This window comes from Misgurnus anguillicaudatus, chromosome 23 (assembly GCF_027580225.2).
Source record: "Misgurnus anguillicaudatus chromosome 23, ASM2758022v2, whole genome shotgun sequence".
NCBI lineage: Eukaryota > Metazoa > Chordata > Actinopteri > Cypriniformes > Cobitidae > Misgurnus > Misgurnus anguillicaudatus.
This window is the reverse complement of record NC_073359.2, coordinates 19,028,457-19,043,163: the sequence shown is the minus strand read 5'-3', so window position 1 is coordinate 19,043,163 and position 14,707 is coordinate 19,028,457. Positions and strand designations below refer to the sequence as shown.

Below are 14,707 nucleotides of genomic sequence, written 5' to 3'. Positions count from 1 at the left end.
ATTTTAGTAATTTTTTTAATGCTTTATTTTTAACTCGCATGTATATGTTGCTTAAATAAAACGTATTGTCTAGTTGAAAAGTTGATGGTATATGCAGACATTTAAAATAGCCCACTTTAGCTTTGTAATGGCAATACTGCAACATCGTGAAACCATGGTATTTTTTATTAAGGCTATCATACCGCCAAAATCGCATATATGCCCATTTCTAGTTACATATAAAAGGTGTAAGCTAAGCACTATCAACATAATTAAAATCTTTTCTGTAGGGCTTAAAGGAAAACACCACCGTGTTTCAACATTTTACAATGTTCTTACCTCAACTTAGGCGAATACATACCCATTTTTTTCAATGCATGCCCTTCCAATCCCTGTACAGTGCCCCGTGATTGTGCCAGCATTTAGCCCAGCCCCGTTCATTCCTATGGCTCCAAATTTAATTGAGAAGCCACTAAACACTTCAATGTTTTTCATATTTAAAGACTGTTACATGAGTAGTTACACGAGTAAGTATGGTGGCACAAAATAAAGCTTTTTTGGAACCATAGGAATAAATGGGGCCAAGCTAAATGCTAACACACTCAAGAAGCACTGCAGAGACCAAAAGTGCACGCATTGAAAAAAGATAGATGAATTAATACATACCCAAGTTGAGGTAAGAACAGTGAAACACTGAAAAAAGGTGGCGTTTTCATTTAAAACACCCCTTATACAAATGCTTGCTACACTACCTACAGCTGTCCACCACCGCCACCTTGTGGTAAAATAGCAGCATACATTTTCAAAATGACAATCAGTTTTAATAAATGATACTAGGAAAGTATTAAAGTTTAAAAAAAGCCATTACTTTATTAGCGCCAAAGTTCATACAAGACATTTGAAATGAAGCCCTCTTACAACCCTTCCAGCAAAATAACCAAACTTCACCCTAGAGGTCCTGCTGAATCCTTTAGGGAAGTGTTTTTGCAATCATTTGGGAATTTTCATTTCCATGATAGTTCTGAAATAAGAATTATATGGGGATTATAATAATCTTTTTAAACGATTCGTCTTTGTACAACGAATTTGAATGATCAACACCAAATACACACCTCTCAATCACATCCATGAAACAGAGTTGCTTGCATCACAAAGGTTTAGCTTCCATCACCAATCTAAGGCAGCACGATCAGCCTTTCAGTCTGAAAGAGGAAAACAGTGTTGTATTACACAGAACATGGGAGAATAAAAATCATGCATTTATACGGTGTCAAACTACTAAATTTATCTTGAAAAATCAGCACAAAACTGATTGAGGAAGAGGCAGATCATCATAATGGAAGCAAGGGCCACGTCTCTTCAGGTTTCCAAATTTCACTTCAACAGGAACAAATTACTAATCTGACAAAAGTAGTTTTAAAAAGGTGCATATGGAATCAGTGACCCTAACAACTAAATCTTTTAAAGGCCGCATGAGGAATGTCGCCAACACGATCTAACTACTATAGTTGTCATGCAGCTTTTTGGGTGGCTTGTGCAAAAGGTCGCTAAGGAGTCTGGGAAACATGGACAATGAGAACTGTTGTAGGATGCGTACAGGAGAGCAAAAGGTTTTACCTCACATTACAGGCCTATTTCCACAATTGACCTAGCCAAGAGAGCAGCTTTCATCTCAGGATTCTTGAGTCGGAAGGCACAACACTTCATTCTCCAAGGACATTGTTGATTTCCAAAATTGCGAGCAGAGAACTCTTGGATTTAATGAAGCATTACACAGAGCCATGGTTTGCCATTACAGCAATGTTTTTTATCATTTTATAATACTGAATTAAATTTTTAAGTTTATTTTGCCCAATTTAACATTCCCAAAATTTAACTTTGACTATTAACCAATTCCCCAGCTACTGCATTATAATTCAACAATCTTATTTTTTTAATTTTGATATTTGAGGCACAAGAAATCAGAGCATTTTCCATCCATTTTTTAATGGGCTTCATGAAGCCAGATTAATACAAAAAGAAAGTATTGAAGTGTTGATACAGAACAGAGTACATTGCTTCCCCAGAAGGAACAAAATCTTGACATTTTAAGAGGATACGTTCAGTCCACAGTACAGCATACTTAAAATAAATTTTGACGGCCCAAAGAGTAAAGTATCCAGGGGTAGAGAAAACAAAGCCCCAACACAAAGGCTTTAATACCCATTGGTGTGGTTTACTCTTTGGACAATGAATATTTACAAATCTTTAGCATTTTCAAGGAGGATTGCTTCAACACAACATGCCTGCCTTGCTTCACTAAAGGAATGCATCACAAAATGGAGGTGGCATGAGCCATAAAGAACACATCACAGCTTAAAGCTTCTATCAAGGATCGGATCAGAACATTTTAGGTGGCGAAACGGCCCCTTTAAATTTTTTTTTTTATATTTTCTTGTAAATGCACGCTAACACTTCAGTGAGCTTTAATTAGGAATTGGTCCGAAAGATCCTTTTAAAAAATATTGGTCTTAGAAGCTATCAGGCTGTGTTGAACAGGTCAATTTTCACGCATGGTTCAGAGTTTCTTAAACACATACTAAAATGAAAAACAAAAGACAATTTCAAATCCCTCAACAGATTTAAACTCAAGGACTGCTCAAGGATTTTAGGTAGTGCCTTGATGAGATTGAACATCCTGCGGATAGTTAACACGGTAAAAAGGAGTCTTTATTAGGAACAATTGAACCAGAAAACAAAAAGTAAAAAAATAAAAATGGTCTTCGAAGAGCACATCTTTTTAAATACAGCCAGCGAAGGGATGATCTTGCAATCAGGATTTTTTTACTCGTGTCAAGCTGAGGACAAGAAGTAGGCAAGATTGTAAAGGCACTGGAGCATTTTCAACATCTTTTCCATACAGTGAACTGACACCATCAAGACAATCCATTTTCATGATTCTTTCAAACAAGGTCTTATCGACTATACTTCATCATGGAGTCAAACAGGAGTCGCATAGAGAAGTTTAACGATTTGGACTTTGACCAGCAATTTCAAGATAAAGGCAACCATGTCGACTGGATCTCAAACGATCGAAAATGGCAGTCTTGTAATTTATGGCAACTCAGTGGACTGGTATAGGTTTAAGTTATTCTCAAAGCAAAAAAATAAAAAGGGAATGGCCAATCTGAACAATACATACCGTAGCTGTCATAGCTGTCTCTGTAGGAACCACCGGAACGGTCGTAACCTCCCTGGTTCCTAAATCGGAGCAGGATTAAGAACTAACTTTAGTGTTATAGCAGCAAAGGCACCAATAAATTCTCATTTTAAATGTTACAAAATCAAAGAAAAGACTCACCTGTTGTCTCTGTATCCACCGCCGCCAGAGTAGCCTCCGCTTCTGTTGGATGAGTATCCGCCACCGCCGTATGAACGCTCACCACCGCTGTAGCTCCTGTCACCACCACCATAGCCTCTATCACCACCGCCATAGCTGCGATCTCCGCCATAGCTCCTGTCACCACCAAAACTTCTGTCTCCACCATATCCTCCACCACCTTACAAAGGAAAAACAAATTAAATTAGATTTTAACACTGTGGGCCATAACCATGTCATGCTAATGAGATATTTTAAGAAAAGAATGAAAATGTTCAAGTCCACGCACTCTCACCTCTTCCTCTGCCGCCCCTGAAGAATCCCCTGCCACCTCCAGAACCACCTCTGAATCCACCAGATCTTCCACCCGACTTGCCGGCTTCATCCACACGGATCATACGGCCATCGACGGACTGAAAAATACAAGGTACATTGTGAGAAACACGCTAATACCTCTACAGTAGTGGAGTTTGACTGAAAGGGAGGGAAAAAGAAACCTCACCTTTCCATTCATTGCAGCCATGGCATCCTTTGCATCTTCTGGATTTTCAAATGTGACAAAGCCAAAGCCCCTTGACCGGTCTGTCTCACGGTCTCTGATTACATCAACTAAACAAAAAACAAGACAATTTTATAATTACGCATTTAAGTGAAATTCAATTAAATAAAAATTAAAATTAGGTACAAACCTTTGGCAATTGTTCCATATTTTGAGAACGCCTCCTCCAAAGACTGCTCTGTGGTATCATAGCTCAGACCACCAATGAAAAGCTTTCCTTCGTCAGACATGTTGAAAAATCTTTAAAAAGAAAATAAAAATATTAAAACCTTACAATAACAAATAAAAAAAACACAAAAATACACCACTGCTGCAAAACCACGCTTTAAAAAGAAAATGAAACAATGGATATCGACCGCGCATTTCACGAACACCATAGGTTGAATGTGCGCCACGAGCAAGCGCCATTTTCTGCCCGTCTTCACCTCCTCCTCGCAACGTGCAGCAGCCATTTTACCACGAGGACACGATCATTACGGTTACATCTTCCGGAACACTTTTTTGGTTAATATATCGGTTTTATTGCGTAAATTTTGTTTCTTAACAAAAACAAACCACCACTTATAACTAACATGCATTTGTTGGTAAATGTAGGTCAGTGGAACAAGGCCACGCTTTGTTAAGCGTTCGCCCAACAGGAACAAAGAGAAGGAGCATACATGTCGGATTGCAAATGCAGTAACTTAATCCGGGTTTGTAGATTTAAAATAGTAATGTTTGTGGAAGTAAAATACCATGTAAAACGCTAAATATTTAACATAATAGGTTAAACAAAGACATCATAAAGAATTAGATACAAAATGCTTGCCTTTAAAACACAATTGATGCGCAAACGTTTAAAAAAAAGAATAAAGCAATAAAATGCATATCTAAGACACAATACAATAGTAACTTAAAAAGCACAAAACATTCAAACGGTGTAAAATTATATTTCTTACCTCAGTGTTTGCTCGGAGACAAAGGACGGCTACTGGACACGACGCGGACTGCGGCAGAATGAGACCGTGCATAGAAAATGGCGCCAGTTTATAGGAATCACGTGATGCAAATCACAAGGGGCGGGATCACATTGCCCGCCTAGATTTATGTGAATAAAGAAATGGGGGTTGAAGTGTGACATCAAAGTACCGCGAGAGCCTATTGAAAATACAGCTCTCGCGGTACTTTAAAGTCATACGCTGATCGGTCTGCGAAATTGAACGCGCATATATTCATTGTTTTATTAAATGGTTAATGGCACTTTTAACTATATTGTGAGCTGAATTAACTCTATCGAATTAAACAGTATCAAATACAATATTGTACATCATAAATAATATAATGCAAATCATAAACTAATGTGGTTTTCGTGGTCGTTTGAGAAATGTTTTTAAAATATTAATATCAATAAATGTATCCTTAAATTTACGCTTAACCAGCAATTCACAATCTTAAAGGTTTGATATAAATGTGAAGCATTTAAATGATCTTTTTCCCCTGGTTAGGCCTGGATGCAATATGGCTGAACAAAGGCTCACAAAGACACAGCGCATGGGGGGGTTGGGGAGGATGTAACACTTGCAAATGCATGTTGGCTGCATTTTGCTGACACTATCTAGTCTAACCCATTCTAATTGAAATAAATACATTTTAGTTTGGTTAATAAAACCAATTAATAAAATATACACAAAAATATTTCAGTTCTGTCTGCAAACATAAACATTAATGGGTGGTTTCCCAGACAGTGCTTATCCTAGTCCCAAACTAAAATGCATGTTTGATCTGCCTTAATTTAAAAACATCTTTATCTAACATATCTTAACATATATCAGTGCCAATGTTTTGTCTCAAGATGCACACCAGTATTGTGTTTTTTTTTTTGTAAAAACTACTTAAACATCCTAATATAACCAAGGCCTAGTCCTGGATTAACCTAAACCATGTCCGCGAAACTGCCACTAAGATAATGATATTATGAATGTATCTATGGGCAGGGATGGGCAGTATTTCAAATACATGTATTTAAAATACGTATTTGAAATACAAAATAGTATTTTGTATTTTGTATTTTAAAGCCTTTGAAAAAAATGAAATGTAATTTGTATTTAAATACATTTAAGATGAGTATTTTTGTATTTTTAAAATACTCAAAATACTTTGAGCCAGTCAACCAGTCAGGGTGCTGTTTTCATGCATCAACTAGTTCAGACCAGACAACAGAGTTCAGGTAAGCAAATATATTTGTGCAGCCTTTAGTGGGCAATAATTGAAATGTAAAAAGCAAGGGCGATTGAGTTATTGGGTGTGATGTGATTTGTGTTATTATTACTGTCGCGAAAGGAAATTCTAATTCACACTTGCACGTTGGCAAGCAGTTTAATGCACGACTGAGAGAGTGTGAAACGCTGACAAATAGGTCTACACTTTTGACTTAAAGGAAAACCACCATTTTTCAGTATTTTACTATGTTCTTGTCTCAACTTAGACAAATGAATGCATAACTATCTATTTTCAATGCATGGAGGGAGAGCGCTTGGTTTGCGGCATTTCGACCTCAGTGCACAGTAGCATCTTCACAGGAGTGATGATGTTGCTGCGCCAGAGGTCGAGGTGCTGCAAACTAGGCGCTCTTGCGCCATACAATATAGTTCTCATTTTTTATTCACTTAAAAATCCACACATTTTATTTTGTGCCATCACACTTACTCGTGTAACTACTCATGTAACAGTCTTTGAATGGGGAAAACATGTTTGGTGGCTTCTAAATTCTTCCCTGTTTGGATCCTAAGGAATAAATGGAACTAGGCTAAATGCTAACACATTCATGACACCCTGTGCAAAAAATGCACATATTGAAAAAATATGTATTCATGTGATCTAGGTTGAGGTAAGAACATAGTAAAATATTGAAAAACTGTGGTGTTTTCCTTTAAAGGCCCTTTCACACGTGACGCGGCAAGTGGTGGAATCAGCACACAGTTGCTGATTTCTTTTTTGCTTTGTGCAGTTGAATCCTTGTTTACACTTTTGCAATTCACATGGCTCTACTCTACGGCGTGAACCTGCTAAACCTGCAGGCTCCTCAGTAAACCTACAAGACTTTTATGATGGACGTGCTCTCCGTTGTATAATTCTGTAAATGACAGAGGATGACTCGTGAGTAATTGTTCTCAAAACCATCAAAAAGCAGCGATGAGAGATAGTAGTTTGCCGAATAATTTGTCAAACACTTGTCTTGTGAGAAGTAAATACGTGGATTTCTTCACATATAAACTGATTAGGTTGTGGGTCATTTTGACGACACATGAAAAGTTTTTATGATGTTTTTATAAAACATAAATTTACTTGAATGGGTGTTCATAAGGCTGACATAACACCTTCATAACCATGACATGACACATTTCATGAACATGAAGGAGATTTTATGCACGTTTATAACTACTGTCATTAAGTGTCATTTGTTCAATTATGTCATTTTTATTACAAAGATGACATTGTTTGAGATGTCTTTGTTATGACAACTTGACATTAACCAAGACAACATAACTGACCACTTTTTACAAGTGATACAAATTGAATTTGTCATTAAAATGTCATTAAGTGTTAATACTCTGTAAAATAGTTTTATAACAGGATCATGAATATTCTTCAGTTCATAATGTTTATTTGACCGAGTATTAATAATATTTGATATAATATTAACACTTAATGACATTTAAATCAGAGTTTAATGTAATGTTAATCCACAAAGCTAGGTAGTTTCTTAAGTTTGATAATTATTGTTTATGATTTATAACAAGTTGTGTTGTATTGGTTTATGTCAAGTTGTCATAACAAAGATATCTTAAACAATGAGGCATGTAAAATAAAATGAAAGTTTCTAAGCAGTTGCACACATCTAAATGCTTTTTGACATTCAGAAATAGACCCAGATAGATTTCAGCATAATAGGGATACTTGCACTGAATCACCAATTTCACATGTATTTTGTGTATTTTCAAAATACAAAATACTGTATTTGTATTTAAATACATTTTTTGACACAGTATTTTGTATTTGTATTTAAATACATTTTTCGACACAGTATTTTGTATTTGTATTTGAAATACATTTCCATGTATTTATGCCCATCTCTGTCTATGGGCTACAAATTAAGATTTAGATAAAAAAAAGTAAATTTAAAGATGTTATTTAAACTTTTAAGTCTCACAAGGATACTTATTTAAAGAAAAGGTATTTGCAACATTTGCAAGACACATCTGTTTATCCTGAATTACCAATATCCTGCTAATAATCAACACGAATGGGACACATGTAAAAAAATATATCAACACAACCTACAAAGGCAAAAAAAAAACTATGGTGTTATTGTAACAACTTACCTTGCTTGGTTTTTAAAAGTTAAATGTAGTTCAGTTCTACTCTCTGCCATTTTTAAATGCTGTAAATAAAAGAGAAAAAATAAGGATCCCTGACAACTTATCTTTTACTAGTACTGATGATAATACTTGTTTTTAATAATCTACTCTTAAATAAATAATTACTATTGTTTAAATATATTGAAATAGCATTGTTTCCCAAGATACAATTTTACTTAATCAGGATACCAATCTTGGTATCACTTGGTAAAAATTACCATAGCTCTGTAACATTATCACATCAATGGGGTGAACCGTTTCTATATGCATCTCTTTAGCATTCAGAACAATGTGACAGACTGAGGACCCCTGCAAGGCAGCAATGACCCCACCCAAAAACAGCTGGTTGCCATTTAGCAGTGTGAATGTGGACATTTGCAACCAATGCCTCATATAGAAAAGTCAAACACGTAGGCTAGCTTGCTTAATTATGCATGATCAAAATGCATCCTTTTGTTTTGCATTGCCCTGGTCCTTGCAGGAGGACACATCAGAAAATGCAGCATAAATCCTGTAGGGACCAAATTTACAGGTCAACATTTGAAGTGGAACAATACCCGTTCTTGTCTTAGGACAACTTTGATTATTTTTTTGATCCACTTCAAATGCTACATATTCATAATAACAAATATAATGCAACTAAAATGATCAATGCATGCATTTTTGTATATATTTATTTAAATATGTTAATCATGTCATATTTTGAATTATTATGTGGTAGGTTTGCTGCCCCACATCAATGCACAAAACCTTATCTGCTCTTGCAAGATGCTATAAATAGCATCTCTCATGTCGTGCAGTGACCTGGATAAAGATGCTCCTAGGTCTATAAGGCAAGCGAAAGCATGCTAAAACAAGGGTGAAACCAGTCGGGTTATAAATATCGTAGCCTCAGGACCTTGAGAGCGGTCCTCTGCTTTAACCACCCACACATGCTCTTCCTGTAACTCACCACAACTTTCCATTTCTTGAACATACATTCCTCCATCACACAGCCTGATCAATATGACATGACATGTTTGCATATTTAACAAAAACGACAATATAATGTTTTAAAAACTCCTTTTTAATCACATCACTAAATCTATGTGATGCTACTATGTTGTAAAAGTCAGAAATGCTGTTTTTGCAATTGCATTTAGCCATTTGGTCAGATGGCAGTATTTGCACTTGTATAGGTTAATTTAAACTAAACTGTTGGGTGTGTCCATATTTTACCCAACCATGTCCACATTTCAACCCATTTTATAGAGAAGAATAAACCAATATCTAATATTCAATATTTATTTGCAATCTTACTACATACACAATTCCAATCAAATGTTTGGAAACACTTGATTTGATGTTTTCCATGATATTTAAAACACATCGGTCTTAATGATTATGATTAAATAAGTTTGGAGACTGACCTAAAATATTTTTGAGCATGTTTTATTTAATAGTTTTATTTATTAAACTAAAATGTATTTATTTCAATTAGGATTTTCCTGTAACTCACCACAACTTTCCATTTCTTAAACACTCTGGAAAATGTCTATATTTAACCCAAGCATGAGCTGAAACAACCCTGCATAGGTTAATTTGAACTAAACTGTTGGGTTTGTTCATATTTTACCCAACCATGTCCATATTTTAACCCATTGTATAGATGAAAAAACCAAAATATAACATTCAATATTTATTTGCAATCTTGCTAGATACACAATTCCAATAAAATGTTTGGAAACACTTGATTTGATGTTTTCCATGATATTTAAAACACATCGGTCTTAATGTTTATGTCTAAATGCTTACGTTTGGAGACTGACTTAAAATATTTTTGAGCATGTTTTATTTCACAGAATTCATGATAAATGAATGTATTTTATAAAAATGTCATAAAACTGGCCCCGGACCCCAGTTTGAGAACCACTGTTTTAACCCATTGTATAGAGATGAATAAACCAATATCTAATGTTTATTTATTTGCAATCTTACTACATATACAATTACAATCAAATGTTTGGAAACACTTGATGCTTTCAATAATATTTAAAACACATCGGTCTTAATGTTTATGTCTAAATGCTTAAGTTTGGAGACTGACCTAAAATATTTTTGAGCATGTTTTATTTAATAGTTTTATTTACCAAACTAAAATGTATTTATTTCAATTAGGATCTTCCTGTGACCCACCACAACTTTCCATTTTTTGAACATACACTCCTCCATCACACAATATATGATACGACATGTTTGCATATTTAACAAAAACAACAATATAATGTTTTAAAAACTCATTTTAACTACATCACTAAATCCATGATGATGCTAATGTGTTGTAAAAGTCAGAAATGCTGTTTTCACCGTTGCAATTAGCCATTTGGTCAGTGGATGGCAGTATTTGCACGCATCTCAGATTATGTTTGACATTGCAATAGTTTAACCTGCAAGCCTGGTCAGCATGTTGACTGTGTCTCCTGTATTGTCAACATACAGTTTTTAACATATAGGCCTACTGTGATGATACACTCAATGCCGAGTAAAACATATACAAATGCAAATGTGGGGTTTAAATGAGCCTATGCTGGGTTGTTTCAGCCCATGTTTGGGGAAAAATATGGACAAACACAACTGTTTGGTTTAAACGAATCTGGAAAATGTTTAACCAAAGCATGAGCTGAAACAACCCTGCATAGATTAATTTAAACTAAACTGTTGGGTTTGTACATATTTTACCAAACCATGTCCATATTTCAACCTAGTATATAAAGATAAATAAACCAATATCTAATATTCAATATTTATTTGTAATACATACACAATTTCAATCAATTGGAAACACTTTATTTGATGTTTTCCATGATATTTAAAACACGTTGGTTTTAGTGTTTATGTTTAAATGCTTAAGTTTGGATACTGAACTAAAATATTTTTGAGTATGTTTTATTTATTAGCAGGGGCGTCAGACTGGGGGTAAAACCAGTACTGATTACCAGGGCCCCAAAGTATATTATGTGGGTGGGGCATGGGGGCCCATCAGGACTGCCTATGCATAGGGCCCAAGATCTTGTGCATCGCCCCTGTTTATTAGTTTTATTTACCAAACTAAAATGTATTTATTTCTATTAGGATGAGTAAGATAGTGACTCTCAGTAAAATGCAACCACATGCATTTGCAAGTGTTAATGAGTGCAGTTTAAAATGAAATGTATTCCAGCATGCACCTCAAGAAAGCATTCAAAGCTGCAATCCAGCTCACTTAAATAGCTTATATCACTTAAAAAGCACTGTAGTGATTTGATCCTGTCCTTTGTGTAAGATCATATTTTACGTCTTGTGTCTTTAAGAGGTAAGGCGTGAGCGTTTGTTTTGTTTACAAGCTCACTGTGGGGGTGGTGAACGGTGGTTACTGCCTTTGTTGGTTGCACAGCAAGAGAGTATGCTGCGCCAGCATATGCACACGACGACGTATCTTCTTCATTCACATTGAGAACCTGTTACATAACACTCTGAGAATCCGATTTCTGAGCATCATATCCATAGCATTGGCAGCAAACATACTAGAAATCATTAAACTGGAGATAATGCATTGTCCTTTGTTTTGAAAAAAATAAAGCAAAGATGTTATAACATTTACATAACAGGTTCACAGCACAGTGATGGGAAAAGATGAGTCATTTAGATGTGTCAGGTGTGATTATGCTTCGAACGGGACACTTTGATTCTGTCAACTTGCAGAGAGAGGCAGCATTCTCACATTATTATTATCATCATCGGGTGCATATGACTCATGACAATGTGTTTGAAGATATATATATGTCTATATATATATTAAGTCACACCTGTGACTCATTCGCTGTTCAGACTGCATGTTCTAGAAAAGCTTTAAAGGACATCTCATCCTATAAATAAACACACTTACTGTAGATTTGTTAGATCTTTATAGTCCAATATCAGACATCATTGTTAAAGACTCAATGCAATACATTTTTGTTTTTATTTTGCATGGTTGTTTACTTATGAAATGTACACAATGCATGGTGCTATTGCAAAAGAAAGGTGCATTAGTCATACCAAATGCGAAAACAATATTTTCAGGTTTGCAGTTTGACTGTTTTTTCATGTAGATATGAAACAGGCATTTGTATTACATTTTATATATTGGTAACACTTACTACAATAAAGTATATGCTAACATTAGTTAATGGGGACTATCCGTTGTTGGATAGTGCAGATTAAGGGGATTTATTATCCCCTTCTGACATCACAAGAGAAGCCAAATTTCAATGACCTATTTTTTTCACATGCTTGCAGAGAATGGTTTACCAAGACTGTTACATTTTCTAGGTTGATGGACGTACTGGGGACCCAATTATAGCACTTAAACATGTAAAAAGTCAGATTATCATGAAATTTCCCTTATAAAGGTGCAATGTATGAATTTTTAGCGGCATCTAGTGCTGAGAATGTGAATTGCAACCATCAAAATGCATAGAGAAGCTACGGTAGCTGCCACAGGACAAACACGTCATAGGACAACATATAGTGACAAAACATGCTCTATAGAGCAGTTCGTCAATTAAGGGTCAGAAACACGATGGCGCAAAAATCTGACTTCCATGTAAGAAGACTCGCGGTGTATGTCGAAAAAAAATGGCTTGTTCAAAGGTAATAAAAACAATACAGTTCATTATGTAAGGTATTTTATACACCACTGATAATATAGTATGCATATTATATTACATTTCTGTCAAAAAATCCTTCCAAAAGTCCCACATTGCACCTTTAATGCATTAGTTAACATGAACTAACAATGAACATTCCTTCTACAGAATATATTCATTTTAGTTAAGGTTCATTTCAGCATTTACTAACACATTTTTAAAATAAAAAATTGTAACATAAGTTCATGCACAGTGAACCATCATAAACATTGTATTGGCATTTACATTATTGGCATTATGTTAGCTATATGCATTTACAATTGTTAATGAACACAACCGATATATTTTACTGCAAAAAGACTGATGGTAGATTATTGCTTTAAATAAATGACCTGGTTACACAATGGCGTAATGATGTAACCACATCTCAGTAATAAGCCTTCTGGTGAAAGCAGTTAACAATCATGTTCGCCTCGGCAAAATGTCCTTGATATACCACAATAGCCCGTTGCCCATTTGTCCTTTGATTACGCTCTCCAGGTCGAACATAGCAGTTGTGCATCAGTCAAGCTCGAAATATCCAGTCATCCACAGAGAGGACACGCTGTTCTGAGTGGGCACAGACTGTTGAGTCCCTCCCCAGCTGAACGTCCTGTCTGTGTCTCGCCTGATCCCGCTACGAGAGACCCTCTCAAGCACCATGCACGTTACCCCTGTAGAAGAGTACATGCTGGCCTGTTGTCATAGCAACTGGCCGTACATGCCAACCCCGGAGAGCAGATCGTCATGGAATATAATATATGGACCAGAACTGGGCATATTCCACGTTTAAGTCCTTACTCATATAGGAAAAAAATATTATGCACTGTCAGAAAAAAATGGTTAAAAATAGTCCCTATAGCTGTCACTGGGGCGGTGCCCTTTTTAAAAGTATATCTTTGCACATAGTATCTCCAACGTGTACTGGTACCAAATGTATACACATCTGTAGCTAAATTGTACCTTTAGGACCTTTGTTTTAACCCATTGTTTGGTCCGATGTAAACATTTTTTGTGTTCATTTTTACAGAACAGCTGGTTTTGTCCCTTTTTTACCCAATGGGATGAAACTCATTCAGCGTTTTTTGACTATTGATTGACTATTATATTTATTCTTTTACAATAAAAAGACAAATATAAACATGCATAAACAGAAAGAAAGTTATATCATATATCAGACCACAAAGTATCTTGTGCATGTCTCATCCCGGGCTGTTAGTCCAGAAGTGTCCACAGAATTTACAGTTTTTACATATTTATGCACCTTTATAGAAAATAATTGTAATTTATGTCCATTCTGTACTAAAAGATTTAGAATGTATGTTTATTTCTTGCAGGGGGTGGCAAAAGAAAGCAGGTACTGGATCGCCATGCATCCAAAATTACCTACAGTCTACATACTATACAGTAAGCGAAAATCAGTATGCATAACAAATAAGATTAAGTCTTAAACTAGATGTACACTTTCTATCCACTGAGATCATGGGAGCTGAGGATGAACATTATTTTTTATAATTTTTTGCCAACAGTATTTTTCTCTAAGATGTACACTGCAAAAGATGATTTTCAAGAAAAAAATTCTTAGTATTTTGTCTTGTTTTCAGTAAAAATATCTAAAAATTCTTAAATTAAGATGCTTTTTCTTGATGAGAAAAACTATGCAAGAAAATAAGTCTAGTTTTAGACCAAAAATATAAAATATCTGCCAATGGGGTAAGCAAAAAAAACT

At 35.3% G+C, this 14,707-nt stretch overlaps 1 protein-coding gene across 5 annotated transcripts; it reads right to left on the bottom strand.

The window, feature by feature from the left end:
* Positions 1 to 829: 829 nt before the first annotated feature.
* cirbpb (cold inducible RNA binding protein b) lies at positions 830 to 4,991 on the bottom strand. Of its 5 annotated transcripts, XR_008647430.2 has the most exons (8): positions 4,835 to 4,991; positions 4,027 to 4,136; positions 3,840 to 3,946; positions 3,627 to 3,750; positions 3,320 to 3,518; positions 3,161 to 3,219; positions 1,092 to 1,181; positions 830 to 1,000 (listed from the first exon to the last, which is right to left on the bottom strand). XR_008647430.2 is itself a non-coding variant. In XM_055217695.2 (7 exons), exons 2-7 carry the CDS (start codon positions 4,124 to 4,126, stop codon positions 2,812 to 2,814), a joined length of 594 nt encoding a protein of 197 aa, XP_055073670.1. In that variant the 5' UTR covers positions 4,127 to 4,136; positions 4,835 to 4,991; the 3' UTR covers positions 1,947 to 2,811. The 5 variants fall into 5 exon arrangements, 2 of the variants coding, with proteins under 2 accessions (XP_055073670.1, XP_055073671.1); XR_008647431.2 differs by lacking the exons at positions 830 to 1,000; positions 1,092 to 1,181 and adding an exon at positions 1,947 to 2,816 and having other exon boundaries at positions 3,161 to 3,242; positions 4,835 to 4,990; XR_012366042.1 differs by lacking the exons at positions 830 to 1,000; positions 1,092 to 1,181 and adding an exon at positions 1,947 to 2,816 and having other exon boundaries at positions 3,161 to 3,242; positions 3,633 to 3,750; positions 4,835 to 4,990.
* Between the last annotated feature and the right edge of the window lie 9,716 nt (positions 4,992 to 14,707).